Source organism: Halichoerus grypus, chromosome 9 (genome assembly GCF_964656455.1).
Source record: "Halichoerus grypus chromosome 9, mHalGry1.hap1.1, whole genome shotgun sequence".
Taxonomy (NCBI): domain Eukaryota; kingdom Metazoa; phylum Chordata; class Mammalia; order Carnivora; family Phocidae; genus Halichoerus; species Halichoerus grypus.
In genome coordinates, this window is record NC_135720.1 from 128,850,176 (window position 1) to 128,868,025 (window position 17,850).

Consider the following 17,850-nt stretch of genomic DNA (forward strand, 5'->3'; position numbering starts at 1 on the left):
AATAAGGAAGTCCCCAGAAACATCGTAAAATGATATGGAAGAATCAGCATGGTCTCTTACAAAGTGCTGTTCTGCCCATCACAGTATCATTTTGCCTTACAAATAAAAATAAGTCCCTCTCTGATGGGGATAGGGAGGACCTTCTCTCTCAATATGCCTGAAGGGTCAATATATCATTTTGATGGGTTGAAAATGTCACTTCATTTCCATTTAACATTCCATTTTGTTTAAAAAAAACCTGGAATTTTTAACATGTGCCTATAGTATTACATATTTTCATTCTTATGAGTAAAAGGAAATTTGGGAACAAAAAGTTTTCATTTTTCTAACGTATATAGGCTGGCTTTTTCTTTTTTTCAGTTTTAGGAAAATCACATTAAATGTAGACATTTTGCTTTTTAAAGTTCCAATACTTAATAACAGGTTAAAATATTTACCTGATTCAGCTTTTGTGGCTAAGATTTCATAGCTCTGGGTATTTGTATCAGCCCTTGAATGGTTTAAGGCTAGAAGTGTTTGATTAGAATTAAAGACCCAATGGGAAACAGCGTCCTGAAACCTCTACATTGAGCTGGAAAAGTGCAAACTACCCTGGTTTTTCCCTTTGATCTGAGAGGCTTCCACCTGCCTTGTACTTACAGCTGGTGGGCTCACTCATTCTGCTGAAGGATGGCTTCCCTCCTTGCTCTGCCAATACCAAGTCCAGGAAAGCACCAAAGTTGCAGGTAAACGCTGGGGGGGGGGGGGGAGACTTTCTGGCCTTCCTGACATTTGAGGACCAGCTGCAAACAATGAAGGCCCAGTGAGATCCGGCTTCTCCCTGAGTCTCATTTTTCCCCGGAATGCACTTTGAGAGCAGATTTTTAGCCCTCATTTGGGACCTAAAACTGAGCTAGAGTCCAGTTGTTCTGAGGGGCTTTAGTCCAACCCATGTTTGTTACAGAGGAGTAATCAGAGGTATACTTGGGGCTAGCCCTTATTTTAAAATGAATTTCTGGGAGAGAACGATACTCATAACAATACTGTTAGGATGGGATGGAAGAAGCGGGGATGAAGCACCCTAGAAAAATCAGTTTTAGAAAACTTTTTAGAAAAATAAATCCAAGAGTAAGTGGGTGTCAAAAATGTGTGTTCAATAAAAATGGACCAAGTGCCCACCTGTGACATGTACATATATGCACAGTGCATCTACCACAACAAACAGCTAAGACCCGTCACCTTCCACACAGCGGGCCAGGTCCTGAGAGGGTAGCGGACGTGAGCGAGAAGTGAGAAAACACAATCACAGTCCACGTTCAATGTCGTACCAGAGTCTGTGCTCTTTTTTAAACGGAGAAGAATTTTAACACTAGAAAGCGAGGGGGTAAGGAGGACAGAAAGGCATCCCGGACAGAGCGGATGGGGTCCAGGCAGCGGTAAGCACGCCCTTCTGGTGCTTCTGCCCCTGACCTCAACGGGACAACCTATGAGCTATTTTAAAGAGAAGGTAGGAAAGAGTAAGTGTCAAAGGTGGCAAGTCTTGTCTTAGGGCATAAATCTTCCTCACATCTTTAAAAAATATTGTTTCCATTCTTGGTGCAAGTGAATAGTAAAGGTCCAATACGCAGGGAGAAAAAAGAATATTCACTACTGCTTTCGTCTGCTTTTGTGCTTGTTCTCAGTGAGAGCGTGTTACCTGGGCAGGGAACGGATGTGCTGAGTTTGCCAAATTGGCACTTTTCACGGAGGCTCATTACCACCCCCTAGCTCAGCGTTGGAATCTTTCCATCACCCTCCTCTTCCCATTTTCAAAAACTTAACCTGCAAAGAGTGACAGCAGGTATTTGGGGGTAGTATTCACAAGCGGGCTCACAAGAAATAGTGGAAAAACTCAATGTCTGTTTTGCCCCAACTGCTCTGATTTAGAAATATTCCAGTGGCTTATCCTTCTAGGGAGAAGGGAAGATTCCTTGATCAGAAAGGAAACGGGCAGCCAGATTTAGATCCTGCTTTCAAAACTGAGCAAGGTGTGTGTTTTACAACCTAAAGTAGGGGAATTTAACATAGGAGGTAGACATGAATATATGAATAGTCATGGAAACCAAATTAAAACTGAGGAACAACTCCTATCCGAAGCCCCTGAGCTATGAGGATTTGGCAGAAGATTTTTTTTCTTCTTAGAAAAAGTAATCGTCAAAATAAAATACAAATTTCATTACCATATCACGAAGTTGAGACTTAGTGTAGGAATTTGACAGACTGCACCTTAAAAGAAAAAAGTTGTGCTAGATTTTCCTGTCTTCCATGTATAATCCATTTTAATTATTTTCTGGGGTTGAGTCCTAATGGAACAAATGGACTAATGACTTTATTGCTTAATAAGCACTAAGCAATTATTGCTTAATATAGATTAAGACCCTGTGGTTAGAAGGTAATTACCATTTTGTTTTAAACATTTCAATCTGAATAAAACTTTTTATTTGAAGACTGGCTTCAGAAAACAAGGCTCCATGTTTCCTGGCTTTGTATGTGTATAAGGCGTTATGGAAACAGTTTCTGGTGAGGGGTTCAGTTTGTGGGGAGGAGGAGAGAGAAGCTACACCAGGTCTGAGGTCTACAGAGCTCGGTGTCTGAGGTGACACGGTGTGCTGATGGGAGCATTCAGTTAACAGATTAAGCTAATAGCAATATATTAATACATTCCGGGTACAAATGATTTATAAACTCAAAAGAAATTAGTTTATGCTAAAACATATAACTTTCAATTCAGTCTTTGCTTTAAAACAAGCGAATCTGTTAGGCTATTATATATGCTTTGTCTGTTACTCGACGTTTATTGTGCTTTCCTGTTGATGACCCCATTAGTCACGGTGAAGTAGGCTTTGGAAAAACCGTTCTTAACTTCTTTCCCTGCAGGTGGCTCTTCCATATTTTTCTTCACTGGCTTTTTCTGGTATGTCTGTTGGATGTGTATATTTCAAAGAGGGGGAAAAAAAAGGATTCTTGAATAAGACTTTCTCTCTGACATGGCATATAATCTAAAACAGTTCATGATTTTATTGCATATTGGACAAATAAGAATTTTTGTAACAGGACAATTTTTAAGCTAATGGTTAAAAATAAAGGGGTAAAACCCAAGACAAATATGAATTCCAGTGAAAGATTATTTCTTTCACCTTATCAACATTGGTTAGGATTTATGTATTACGGGATGGGCATCCAAATTATTCTGCATGTTGCTTCCTTGTAGTTCCTAAAAATGAGATCCTTTTCCAATTCAAGTTGAAAAGGTGCTGTTATTTTAAAAGTACCAGTACCTTGGATTCTGGCTTGATTTGGGTTTTGGCATATCCTTCCTAATTCTGACAAAATACCCGATTTCATCTCATTTTTACCTTTTTTTTTTTTTTTTAAAAGCAATGGTATTAACAAGGGTCAAGACTGAAATTATATACTCAACTCTAAAGGAGTAAGATTCCATTTGAACCAACAAGTAGGGTTGAAGTTCTGGGCGCCCCGCACCCACCCTGCTGGGCCGCATGCTCCTGTCCTCAAGGTCCGACCCCAAGCACCACGTGGACTCCCTGAGCTTTCCTGGAACAGTCTGTTTCGGTTTGTTTTTGTTTGGGTGGCTTTGTTTGGTTCTATCAATGGTTATTTCTCTAGAAATTCTCGGAGGAAACTTATCTCTTACAGAAGACAAAGGCTAGCCAGTCCAATTTCAGAAACACAGGGGCTTAAAAGCTTGTCAGAGGTTCAGGTTCCCACAGCTGGGCTCTGTATGAAGCCCCTGTGGGTTAACTTTCAGCAAACACAAACTAAAAAAGAAAGCACTTGTTGTCTGAAGAAAGAAATACACACTTGATTACAATTTCAAAAGTGCTGTTTTGAATATAAATGTATGTTCTCATTTCTTTTTCATGAAGCTTAATTTCTCTGTCCCCCACCCACACAGGAGAGTAATTTAAAATCTATAATCACCTGAGGCCTGTGCCCTGCTACGGCTTTCATCAGTTTTTGTCTTAACAGAGTTGCTCTGAAATTGTGTTTTGAAGCTCTGTTCCATTTAAATTGTTGATTAAAAGAAAATGACACTTAGTGAAGAAAAAGCCAATGTGACCTTTCCACGATGGCTGGCCTTAAAAGATTTTTTTCCAAATAGTGAGTTTATAGTATCACAGTGCTGATATAGAAACAATTCTTTAACACTAAATTCATTTAGCTTCTGTTTTTCTCCATTCAAACAGATTTCCTGCATTCACATGTAAGACTTGGGTAGCATGGTGCAAATACATCACCCAAATGTGTGACCTGACCGAACTCTAATAAAATGCCCACTAGGCTCGAACAGGGGTTATCCTTCAAGGGGAGGATGCGGGGTGTGGAGTTAGGAATGCACATTTCTCTGTTTCCTTTGGGTGCCTCTATTAGGCACAAGTCTGTGCTACGTTATTTAATTGGCAAAATCAAACCTCTAGGTGAGGCAAAAGCCCAGTCTACTATGTTTTGCTGCTGCAGACTGACAGGTCACTTACCTGCACGTAAAAATTTAAGAAGAGGATGACTAACGTCAGCATGTAGTAAGACTGGAAGATGAGACAGCCCAGGGGGAAGCCACAGGGTCTCACCACTGCACTCATGGTGTGCGTGATGGTGAGCACGAACTGCACCTGGGGAAGGGGGTGAGGAGGCAGCAGGTGAGGCAACCAGGCGGGCTAAAGAACATCCATTCTGAAATGTTATACACTGAGAACTCAACTTCTAGTACTCCCTAAGATTCGTGAAACAAACGCTGAAGCAGCCCACTATCCTATCCAGACATTTTATTTGAAATGACACTAGTAGGTATATACAATTGCCCACTAGTTTTCTCAGGGAAGAGTAGCAGTTGAAATTCTTTAGATAAAAATGAATCTGTTAAAATTAATGTCTGGGTTAAAGCATCTACATTTCAAAGCAAGGAATAAGCTAATTGTATCCACAGAGGGCATTTTAACACACCAGGTTTAATGCTTAAAAGGCAATTTTAGAGAAAAATAGGCAGCATCCTCACACAGAAAAGCCTCTGTGGAGGATGACAGATTCCTTTCCTCCATCCCTCAGAATATTTAGATGCTTCACGTGGAGAACAGCGGAAAGAAGGGATAACATACCAGTTGAGCCTGTGTGAGATATTTCTTCCACCAAAGATACTTGTGCATAGATGGAAACACAGAAAGGCCATAGTAGGAGTACATAAGAATGTGGATAAAACTGTTCAGCGTGGGTCCAAAGAAACCTGTGAAAGTACAGTATAAAAATTACTGTTCATTCTTTATCCAGTGAGACTGGTTCTTCCTGTACACCATCACTGAAGATGAATAGCAACTCCGGTACTAGCAGATACCAGAATTTCACACGGACAGACTCACTTTCGCTTCTGTGCTCTTACTCCAGGATTCAGCAAAAGTCGCCAAGACAAGACAAAACTGGGATGGTTTTTCAGTCAGAGTGTCAACCAAACAGGTAATTCCTGATCTGCAAAGGTTTTACTGTCTCTTACACCATCATTATCCACTAATCTGGGAAAAAACGAAATGTTTGCTTAAAACTGGTGGCAGAACTCCTTTGAAAGAGAAGTGTCTCCACTTTTGCTAAACCTTGGATGAACCATTTTGATTGTGGAACGAAAGCCACCAGTGCAAGGCTGAACAAAGCGTTCAAGGGTCGAGGATAGTATGTTGCTTTTTATATTTATAAATTCAACCTGAAAGGGACCTAGGAAGCAGGAGATGCTGGGGGAAGGCGAGAGAAGGTCCTGCAGGAGAGAAGGCTGGGACAGAAGAGGGACCTGCCACTGAGATTTCCCAGTGGCTGGGTCATCTCATGGACTTCTAGGACAAGGAATGTCTAAAATCTAATTTGAGGACCTGTGCTGTGCCCCTCCCTGCCCCTCCCTTCCTGAAGTCCCTGTAGCTGCCATCAACGGGGGTGAATGATGTTTTGGGAAACCAAAGGCAAAAACTAAGTTCTATGTTGGCTCAACTAAGAAGCAAAAGGATTTAGCTGCAAGAGGTGAGATGTCAGAGGCAAGTTCTTTGTTGGGAACTGGGATACTCACTGTCATGAGGAGTAAATCAATACATACATGCAAAGTGCTTACAATGGTGTCTGGCAAAGTGAATACCACTTACGTGCTACCCTGGGATCCAGATGGAGCTGAGTCCTGCGGTGAAGAGGCTGTGGAGCTAGAGGACCCCTACTAGCTAGGTCCCCTTGGATACATCAGTTTTTTTTTTTTTTTAAAGATTTTATTTATTTATTTGAGAGAGAGAGACTGAGAGAGAGAGCACATGAGAGGGGGGAGGGTCGGGAGGGTCAGAGGGAGAAGCAGACTCCCTGCTGAGCAGGGAGCCCGATGCGGGACTCGATCCAGGGACTCCAGGATCATGACCTGAGCCGAAGGCAGTCGCTTAACCAACTGAGCCACCCAGGCGCCCTGGATACATCAGTTTTACTTGGTAAATTTTGATTTTGCCATCTGGAAAATGGGCATGATGGGATTGACTGAATAATACTATATAAACTGAAAAGTACTGCACCTATGCTGGTTAATCAATTTAAATTCTCTAGCCTGGTTTTCCAATTCTAGATCAGAGGTCTGGTTAGATAAATGCAAATCAACGAATAAGAAATGAAAACAACACTCGCATCCAGTAAGTCCTCCGCAAACACAGGCTGGAATAACTTGTTACAGGGCTTGGATTTACATGAAAACACAGAGTTTCAGAGTACCAGCTAGCATAAGGTCAGTGGTATTTCTTTACTCACCTGAGTTTTCATTACCATGAATGAATGGAAAAGGAGTGGTTGATTATAATTTTATAATATTTTAGGTTCACTAGAAATTGTCACACACAGCATCTTATCAACAGGAATCCGATGTCTTTACACAGAGATTATGTGAGACTGTCGTTCAGATGCTTAGTGATTTGTAATGAGATAGCTGATTAAGCACAAAAAATACTTAACCTTGATAATTCTTCTTTAATATTGATTATGGGCTTTATATTGATTAAGCATAAGTCTATCATTGTCTTAATAACAAAACTCAAACTAGATTCGGTCCAGGAGAGGTATAAAAGACCCACCTCTTTCTGACTCCTGCACCCCCAGCCATTTCCTTCTTCACACTCTGGTTTCAATTTGCATCTTCATAGTCACTGAGACTTCTTAAAACATCAAGAATGTTTGGGATAGATCTCTAAGGTCCCCAAATCATCTTTCTTTCTTTTTTTGGGGGGGGGTTTCCTTTTTTTAAATTTTAAGTTCAATTAATTAACAATATAGTGTATTATTAGTTTCAGAGGTAGAGTTCAGTGATTCATCAGTTGCATGTAACACCCAGTGCTCATTCCGTCATGTGCCCTCCTTCATGCCCACCACCCAGTTACCCCATCCCCCTCCACCTCCCCTCCGACAAGCCTCAGTTTCTTTCCTATGCTTAAGAAGTCTCTTATGGTTTGTCTCCCTCTCTGGTTTCATCTTGTTTTATTCTTCTCAGGTTTGTTTGTTTGTTTTTTTACTAACCAGAATCATGCTGTATGTATTGTTCTTTGATGTGCTTGTTGGAGATGTTCTCAGCCTAGCACACTCCTTGTATCCATTCTATATTCCACAGAAATAGTTAGATGTTTGGGTTGCTTCATTCTGCTGTTATAATTATGCCCACTTTTGTGCACAAACTTGAGCACAGGGGCTGGAATTTGAGGGGAAGAGTGTCAATTTGAGCCCCTGGCAATCTGAGGTGAAGGCATGTTGACTTGGCATTTAGCAGGTGGCAGGCCGTGCGTGCTAACTCGGGCCGGAGGGCGGCTGGACTGTGAATTTGGGACCCACAGGCTGATGGCATCGTGTGTGACAGGGACGTGGCTGGTTTTGCTTTTTTGTTTTTCTGGGAAACTCGATCTCTCCCTCTATTCTAAATGAAAGCCTTGCTGGATAGAGTATTCTTGGCTGTAGATTTTTTCCTTTTAGCAGTTGGAATTTATCATGCCACTTTTTCTGGCCTGCAGAGTTTCTGCTGAAACCCACTGATAGCCATATGGGGTTTCCCTTGTATGTACCTGCTTTCCTTTCTCTTGCTGCTTTTAAAATTCTCTCTTTATCACTACTTTTGGCCATCTTATTTACTTTGTGTCTTGGTGCAGACCTCTTTGGGCTGGTTGTGTTGGGGGCGCTCTGTGCCTCCTGGATCTGGGTTTCTCTTTCCTTCCCCAGATTGAGGAAGTTTTCAGCTATTATTTCTTCAGACAAATCTTCTGCGCCCTTTTTTCACTCTTCTCCTTCTGGGATCCCTATCACGCGACTGTTATGCCAACAGTGTTGCTGAGTTCCCTGGGTCTATTTTCATTTTGCTTTTTCCCCCCTCATCTGCTCAGCTTGATTGCTTTCCGTGACTCTGTCCTCCGGGTGGCTGATCCTTTCTTCTACTTCCTCTTGCTTGCTATTTATTCCAGATGGTCTATTTTTATTTCCATTTAGTGAGTCCAATAGCTCTAATTGGTTCTTTTTTATGTCTTCTATTTCTTGGTGGAGGGTCTCATGGAGGTCCTGCAGTCCTTCCTCAATTCTAGCAAGTATCTTTATGAGCATTACTTTAAATTCACTATCAGACATATTACTTACCTCCATTTCGCTTACATCTCCTACTCTGATTTTGTCCTGTTCTTTGATTTGGGACATATCCCTCTGTCTCCTCATTCTGCCTCTTGCGTGGTCTGTTTCTCTGTGTTAGGAAAGTCAGCTCCGTCTCCTGCAGTTGAAAGTAGTGGCTTTATGAAGAAGAGGTCCTGCAGTGCAATGTCTGTTCCCCAGAACCTGGTGCTCAGGGGGGTCTCCTATGTGTGTTGCTCCAGGGGTGTCCTCCCGTTGTGGCTGGGATGTGTTTGCCTTCAGTCCTGTTGTCTGCAATGGCTCCCTGCCTGTTGTGGGCAGGGTCTGGTGCCCGTGGTGTTAGTGGGCTGCTCCGGGGCTGCCTTGGGCTGGAGTTGAGTCAGAGCAGGCGTTTGCCGGAGATGCAGTAGCACCAAACTGCAGGCCCTGTCCCTGTGTCGTCCCCGGAGAAGCTTCTGTTGGTGGGTGGGGCCTGCAGTCCGACCCACTGCTGGGGTCACAGTCAGATGGGTGTGTGGTTATCTTCCCCTCTCCCTGGGGCAGGACTCACTCTGGAGTGATGCTGACCCTTGTCTGGGCCGCGCACACACCGCCAGGCTTGTGGCACCGCTTTGACGGGATCTTGCCAAGAGCGATCGGAGGGGGTGGATCTGCTTCGCTGTGGCCTCTTGTCTATGCCGGGCTGCGGAGAGTCTGTTCTGCCAGTTTTCGGGCTGCTTTCTGGGTTATTTATGCCGACGTGGGTGCTCTCTAGGCGGCCACGTGGCAAGAGGTGAGCCCAGGGACGTCCTACTCCGCCATCTTCCCAGCAGCCCTCCCCAAATCATTTTCACTGAAGTTTTACCTGTTCTGAGTTTTCCCAGACCAGTTTTAGATTTGGGGATATAAGACAATCAGAAAGTACTGCTGTCCCTACTGCGGGGCGTAATGGACCCGTTAGTAAACTATGAAATCCCTATCACGAGAGTCATCATCAGCTTTTTGAAAAAGTGCAACAGAATTAACAACAACAAAACCCAAAGTGCATCCCCCAGAGGTGGGGGAAAGAGTTCCTGAAATTCCTGTTTCATACAAAGTATATACATGTGAAGAGGCTGGGATATAACGTGTACTGTAGTTCTCAGTTAAGAAAAATACTGAAAGCCACACAGAGCTGTGACCTTAATTTTTCAGAATGGGAAAAAAGTCCTAGGAGTTGAAGGGACCCCAAGCTGTAGCGTGGCCAGGTGTGACTGTGGAAGGTGCCATATTTATTTCTGCAGGAGTCTTTCAGCCCCCGGGCTTGGAGGACAATTCCTCCAGCTGGCGTACGTGCTTCTGGCCCTCAGACCTTTGGTGCATAGGAAAAAAATGTGTTTAAAATTTAAGGTAATACTCAGATTTTGCCAGAATCAAAGACCAGAAATAACCAGCCACTGGCAAATAGGTGCTTCCTTGTCTAACAGCGCAGGCCACCCTGTGGCCTCCCTTTTCTCTCTCCTGATATATGCAATATTCAATACAAGACACTCACTGGAGCTCTTAGAAGACCAATTACAGAGAACTGAAAAATAACGAAATCACTTACTTTGCCCACAAGGTATCCAGTTCAAAACACACCACCAGATGTTAAACATGGAGGCATGATGGTATACGTGAAGAAAAGTAATCTGACTGGTTTTTTTCCGCAAAACAAAGAAAATTGTGTCCAGGAACTCTACTGATTTGGAGAAGTAGTACCACCATAACACCTTAGCTACCTGTAAGAATGTGGAAACGGAAAGAGAAAAGGTGAGCAATGAAAATGCCCCTCCTGCTGCCCTCCCTACCTCTCGGCAACCTGGGGGACACTGGGTTTCACTAGTGTGCATTTCTCCCTCGGGAAATCACACAAGCACCTTCCTGGCATCTCTGCCTCCAGTTTCTCCCTATTCCCAGCAATCCACCCCACTCCAGTGAAAACGAGTTACGCCTCCAACACGCAGATCTGATCGAGGTACTCGTGTGCACCTGCAGAGCACAGGCTCTTTGCTGGCTTGCCCTGGCTGCCACTTCCTGTACCGTTCTCGGAGCGCCCCACTGTGCGCTGTCCAGGTGCTCTGCATACTCTCCCTGCCACGCTTGCTGCTGTCTCTGCTCTGGGCTCCACATGCACCCCCCTCTCCTCTGGAACTCTACCTAACCCTCCCCTTGCTTTTCTCAGGCCTCATCAGCCGCTGCTTCCTTTGCATTCCCCGATGACTCTGCCTCTGTGCTCAGGAAGCAGGCCAGGGTAGTGAGGGTTAGGCGGCTGAAGGCCCATCACACAGGGCAGGGACCGGCCCATCTTTGCTCCATGCTGAGCACTCAGCAGATCACTACTGTTCCTTAACGTTAGGTTTTCACTTTTTCCCCTCTTCCTCTAACCTACATATGTTTTTGTCTCTTAACTGGTACAGGGCCCAGGAGCCGTCTGTACGTAGAAGACTACTTCCTCCGCATCTCCTCCTCAGATTTAAAATCAAGATGCCTCCAGGGTTGTATGAAATGCTGAATCACTACGCTGTACACCTGAAACTAATATTACACCATATGTTAACTAACGAATTTAAATAAATGCTCTTCCTCCTCACTGAAGTGGTGGGTCAGGATTCCCCCTTCCCTCCTGAGCCCCTTACGAAGTCTCAGCTACAGGGGGAATACTTGAACTGTGCTGTGGTTTTAGTGCTAACATTGAAACATATGAGGAGAGTGTGTGTAACAGAAACTTTGAAGTTAGAACATCATGCTCTATTGTCTGCTTCCCAAGAACACAATAAGGTGTGGTGGCTTCCACCCTAATGTTTAAGGATATAATTAAACTTCACAGACATTAAGCCAAATATAAATGTAAAACAACAACCCTTAGAGAATTGTATGGTATCCCAAAACGTGCTGGTCTGTGATAGAAATAAATTAGAAATAAAATGGGTGCAAAAAAAAATGGGTGCAGAGAAATCTATATACCTTATTTTGTATTATAGCTTTGAAGATGTTTTTTAAAAAGAGGATTCAAACATGTACATCTTAATATTAAAGATTTTAATTAAAAGGTTTCTACTATCTAATAAGCAGGATTTTTGATATGGAAATTGTAAAACATCCATAAATGCAAGGAGAGTAAGTATAAATTATAGAACCTGTGTATCTATCACTAAGCTTCAAAGTTTTCAATATGATTCAATTTGTTGAATCAATTCTATTTCTAAACATTTTTAGGGGGGTGTAGCATATTATAAGCAAATGCAAGCTATCATTTTATCTATAAAAACTAACATACTTTTTTTTCTTTCAACATAACCACCATGTCATCAGCTAATAAAATTAATGGCTCCTTAATATCTACTAACAGCCTCCTCTGTGTTCAAATCGGTCTCAAAAATGTCTTTTTATAATTGATGTAAATCCAGATGCAAACAAGGTCCAGCTTGCACTGATGTGATATGGTTCTCCGGTCTCCTGATCAGTAACAGTCCCCTTTCCTTTTTCTAGGTCTTTTCCTCACAAAAACTAGATCAGCTGTTAGATAGAATTCCTACTACTATGGATTCCTAGTGTTATTTAACTTGTTTCTCTATCCCCCACATTTTCTATAACTAGCAATTAGACTTAGAGGCTTGATAGACTGAGATTTAGGGGTTTGGGCAGGAGTACTTCTCCGGTGGTTCTGTGTACTTCCTGATGCATCATACCGGGAGGCACAGAATTTCAGGGTGTCTCACCGACATTCATGGACAGAGTTCAGACATTAACAGCCTAGTCCAATCATTTTGAAGTTTCTTTCTTTCCTTCCTTTCCTTTTGTTTATGTATTTGAGAGCACGCGCACATGAACGGGGGTGGGGGGGAAGAGGGAGAAGCAGGCGCCCCGCTGAGCAGGGAGCCTGATGCAGGGCTGGACCCCAGGACCTTGGGATCATGACCTAAGCCAAAGGCAGACACTTAACTGACTGAGCCACCCAGGTGCCCCCATTATGAAGTTTTTCCATTCACCTTTTTTTTACCCAACAGTTTTATCACTTATGGATGACTGCTGAACAGATCCATCATTTCACTAGGACTTGCAAGAGGGTGATTTTCTAATTCTCTTGTTATGCATTTTTCTCTAGAGAAAGAGCTCTTCTCTATTTGGAAATTCACATTGGAAAAGCAAAGATAAATGTTTCTTTCCCTTTAACTTTTCTTCTCTAGAATGAGGTGGTGTTCTAGCAACCTTCAGACGTCAACAATGTGTTTTTTGGTATCATTTTAAGCTCATGGTTTTTAAATAAATGTAATATGTTTCATCAGTAATCTTTTGAATTGTCCCATCTTGAGCACTGGGAGTCCCCTTCAAGGTGGCTCCTAGATCTTTTCATAATGACCAGAGTAGTCCTGGACAGCTTGCTTGCTTTCTGTCACAAGATGTCCTGGATTCTGCTTATACACTTTTCCCACCCCAAACCAGGAATTGGCCAATTCTCTAAGAACCCTAATCCCTTCTGGTGGAAAATTATATTTAGAAAGCACAATCTGGGTATTCATTGCTCACTGCACTGGGTTGTCAGAGACTGACTAGGCCTTTTCTGGAGATAAGAGCTAAAAAACACATTTGTTTTTAGAATAACGTTAGTTCTGCTATTTCCTATTTGAATCTATGATTAATGTTAGAAAAGAGATACTAATAAAAAAGTTAAACTATGTTTAAAATACTAGTCGTAATGATATTAACATTATGTACTTACTTTATTCTACAGTGTACCTATAACAGTCTCCAAAAAGCAATACTAATATTTTTATTAATAGAAACCAAAAAAATTACAGGATACTGTTAAGATATATCCCCCTAGGGAATTTCAGTCAAAACACTGTGTTTTTAAGTCCCTTGAAATAATTCTATAGGTGGTTATGTCACCAACTTAATATATGGGTGTATTCATTTATTTTAGTTTCCAAGTTTTGGGAGGAAGGCTACCTTGCTTTCTTTTTAAACTTAATTTTGTTTCAGATTATGTAAAATACTTAATGGTTTCAAAATCAAATATGACACAAGGTACATTCAGAGAAGCCCAGCTTCCATTCCTATCCCCCCTTGCCTAGTTCCTTCACCCAAAAGCAGACCACTTTGTTAGGTTTCGGTTTATTCTGCCACTGTTTCTTTTCAAAAACACACACACACACATTCCTATCACTTCTTGTACTATACTATAAACACAGTCTGCAAGTTGGTTTTTTTTAGAGAATGTCCCAAAAATGGCTCTAACAGTATAGAGATCTTCCTCCTTCCATTTTGCAAAGGGATCCATTTCTGGATGTGCCATGGTTTATTCAGTCAGTCCCCCACTGTTGGACATTTGGAAAACATTTTTGTTACCAAGCATTTCTATTAGAACAGGAGGACTCCCTTTCTTATGTAATCCCAGCCCCATCCTCATATCTGGAAGGAGAAAACCTCCTCTCCTTTTCGAAGAGAAATGGTTGCAGAGGGTCAATCAGCTTCTCAGGACTCACCCGGACATCAGCTTCCCCGGCACTGGCGAGATCTTGACACTGTAAGTTGTAGCCTCCTTCCCAACTGGAGAGAATAAGCTGCCAAAGAAACAAAGGAGGAAAAGTTAACACTAAAATTTGGAAAGAATGGAATTTCCTATTCATGTTTCTGATTGGCGTCTCTTTAAGGTCTGAGTAGGAACAACCCTGCACTTGAATTTCTCAATCCTGTCCTCAAACTCATGTGATCAAAGGATTTCATTCTTGCTGTTGAAGAGATACCAATGGTTGTATTCCTGATTTGGTATAATTTACTTCTATCCTTTACAGTGGCCCAAAGGAACAGAATTTGGCTACTATTTGAGTAACAAAATATTTCATGTAAGGAATCATCAAGTCCTATGTTTCTATAGGTGAAATGTAGAATTACGTGCAAACAACTGAGAAGAGCCTAAAAATTTTCTTTAAAGATTTATTTACTTATTTGAGAGAGAGAGAGAGTGGGGGAAGGGGCAGAGAGAGAGAATCTCAAGCAGGCTCTCTGCTGAGCACAGAGCCTGACATGGGACTTGATCTCATGACCCTGAGATTATGACCTGAGCCAAAATCAAGAGTCACCCAGTATTATTCAATAATTATTTAATATTACTTAATATTTAATTATTTAATACTTTGTACTGGCTTATCTTAATTGATCATCTCCATAATTTTATGAAGTACGTATTTATTACCATTTTACAGACATGAAACTAGGGCTCAAAGGTTCTTAAGTCATTTTCTTCATTGTATTTATGCCCCTTGGTAATCAATCATTTGTGTGATTATAAATGATTAATATCTATAGCCCTCATCATGTTGAAAAAACAAAAGGCTCTATAAAGGTTTGTGCGTTTTTTGCTCATCTTTGAATCCACGGTTCCTTGCCCAATGCCCAGCACATTGAAGGCACTCAATAAATATATATGAGAAAATGAACTTTTAAAATTCTTTGTGGAAAATTCTGCCAAAGAAGTTCTGTCTTTTCTTTCCTGCCATTACTGCAAAAACTTAAAATTCTAGAATATAAAGCATGTACATAAGGCATTTTCCCCCTTCACTGAATTTTATTTAGGGGAAATTTTTTCTTATGAGAAAATTTTTAACCTTTCCAACTTCAGTAACATGGAGCAGGTAGTCATTTACAATTGCTGAATGAAAAATATCTCTGGATATGAAAAGAAACCTATACATCTGACAAGTCTGACAAGGCCTTTGAATATTTGATATTTGTGTATATTGTGAAATGATCACCACGATTAGTTAACATATTACATAAACTAAGCAAAGGCCTCCTATTTATGGCTGCTTAACAGAGATGTGTAAAGGTATAGCTCTGTTGAAATACATACAGAGAGTAGGCAGGGATGGGGTGTTAAAACTGAACACTAGAAACAGCTGAACTACTAAAAAAAACCATTTAGATTGTTTAAAACTACCTGACAATTTAAAATCTAAATAGAATTAAGCAGCTGGAGCTCCTGGGTGGCTCAGTCAGTTAAGCGGCCAACTCTTGATTTCAGCTCAGGTCATGATCTCATCAGGGTGGTGGGATGGAGGCCTGCTGTCAGGCTCTGCGTTCAACAGGAAGTCTGCTTGAGATTCTCTCTCTCCAGTTGCCCCTCCCCACTGCAGGCTTTTAAAAAAAAGAAAAAAGAAAGAAAGGGAGAAAGAGAGAATGAAAATCCTCTAGTGGCTTGCCATTTTATTCAGAATAAAAGGCAAATACTTTCCAAGACCCTCTATGAATCTGCCACCTCTCCACCTCATTCTGGATTGTTCCCTCCTCTGTCCAGGGTGTTCTATGCTTCTTTTTATGGTCTTTGAACACCCCAAGTGTGTTTATGCAGAAGGAAGAGCAAATATAAAGGCCTTGAGGCAGGAACACACTCTCCCCAAATCTTCATATGCTTGATTTTCATCATTCAGTTTCTGCTCAAATATCACATGCTCAGAGAGGCCTTCCTGCCTCACCACCAGCCCACCACTCACTGTTGTACAAGGGAAAGGCTGTGCTGTAGAATCTAGAAGAGAATCTGACACAGTGTAGGAAATCCACACATATTTGTTGAAAGAACGTTAACAATTTTAGCGGTAACTTCCTGGCCTACGCAAACGTCTGAACTGGGCCTAAAAATTAGCAAGGTTAAATCAACCTATCACTCAACTAGTGGCTATTAAACATACCCCAAAATTGTCCAAGACCTTATGCCTGCCCTGGAGGAGGCTACAGTCTCAGGAGACTAGGAGGCAATCAATAGTAGCGATTTTGAACCACGAGGTACAGAAGCCTGAGAGGAGCAACAGTGGATAAGCAATAGATAAAATTCATAGCAGGGAATGGGCTCAGGGCAGACGTCCTCCCTAAAAAGGAGCAGAAACCATTTACTTGTTCAAACACTAACCTATTGTTCCTGTTCCTTTAATGGTGAATATTATGCACTTTAATATTTATACAGCATTTTCGTATTTACTAATTCCTACTGTGTACTAGTCTGTGAGATTTTCAAGTCCAGAAGTCACGTGTTACTCATCTTCCTATGTCCTTGGCTTATTAGTACAATTCACAGCACTGAAGAGGTGCTCACAGAATGTTGGCCAAACAGAACGGATTAATCCTTACAGCTCCCCCACGAGTTAAGGAGGACAAGTACCGGATCTCCATTTTAAAGGTAAGTTGCCTAAGGGTCAGAGAGCCTAAGTAACTGCTCTCGAATCATAGCGAGAGCAACAGTGACTCCCGAATCCGGGCCTTCTGACTCCAGCAGGTGCTAGAGCTTCCGGTGTAGTCAGACGTTCAGGCTGCCCTTCTGACACGGGTGCTGCTTCTGGAAACAATCCCAAGGAAGAGAATCTTTCCCTTTGGTTCTTCCCAGAGAAACGAATCCTGTCAACTGCTAGATCTTGCGAGCTCATCTAGTGAAGGGAAACTTACCTACTTGCAAAGCTAACTGGGGATTCCCCTTTCAGAGTGAGGGAAATTAGGAGAAGCGATATGAGAGGATTGCAGATTGGCTTTCCTGACCCCAGAGTCCATCGCCGGTCCTCCAATCACAGGGCGGTAGGCATGGAAAGTAACGGTTAGGAACCGTACTCAGAATGGTGCATACCCGAACAAGGCACAGATTAAACTCTGGGGAGGATCCAGACGTTAGGCAAGGATTTATGTTCTTTTAGAATTTGAGGACCAGGAAGGCAACTACACTTGTGCCATAATCAGACATTTATAACCGAACACGAATGACTTTATCCTGTTCCCTCAGGTTTGCTCATGTTTTTATCTTCCCTCCCCGAGGCTGCTCGCTGGAGCAGGTTTAATTTGGCACTTTTTGATTCTCCTTTGCAGTGGACTGGAACAGCCTTTGGTTCACAGGCAGGGCAACTGTTACTTTTTCTTCTTCTTGCAGAATTACTTGGGTTTGGCACGTTGCAAAGGAATGGGCGATGCATGATGTAATGGGGGCAGCCAGAGCTGGGCTGCAACGTCGGCCCGGCCTCCACGGTCAGTCCTGAGAAACAGCCCCACCACCGCTTTCGCTGTCACAGGGGCCCCAAAGATGTGGGCAGCGTCTAGAAGGGACTATGTATTTGTACTTCAAACCAACTGCATTCGATATTTAAGTCAACTTAAAAATGTCAGTCATTCAATAGCGATCTATTCTCTGGCAAATCGTGTACCTTTTCCAAACCTCAGTATTGATCTTTAAAAGGAGAA

The 17,850-nt window shown here is 42.1% G+C and overlaps 1 protein-coding gene across 1 annotated transcript in view; it reads right to left on the reverse strand.

Moving 5' to 3' along the window:
* Window positions 1–344: 344 nt before the first annotated feature.
* The window catches only part of ELOVL2 (ELOVL fatty acid elongase 2), an 82,899-nt gene continuing 65,393 nt past the window's right edge, over window positions 345–17,850 (reverse strand). The window contains exons 4-8 of the mRNA XM_036106560.2: window positions 14,121–14,198; window positions 10,202–10,373; window positions 5,133–5,257; window positions 4,515–4,649; window positions 345–2,938 (exon numbers count right to left, since the gene is read on the reverse strand). Of these exons, the coding sequence (XP_035962453.1) occupies window positions 2,813–2,938; window positions 4,515–4,649; window positions 5,133–5,257; window positions 10,202–10,373; window positions 14,121–14,198 (636 nt within the window). The 3' untranslated portion in view covers window positions 345–2,812. The remainder of the gene's footprint in view (window positions 2,939–4,514; window positions 4,650–5,132; window positions 5,258–10,201; window positions 10,374–14,120; window positions 14,199–17,850) is intronic.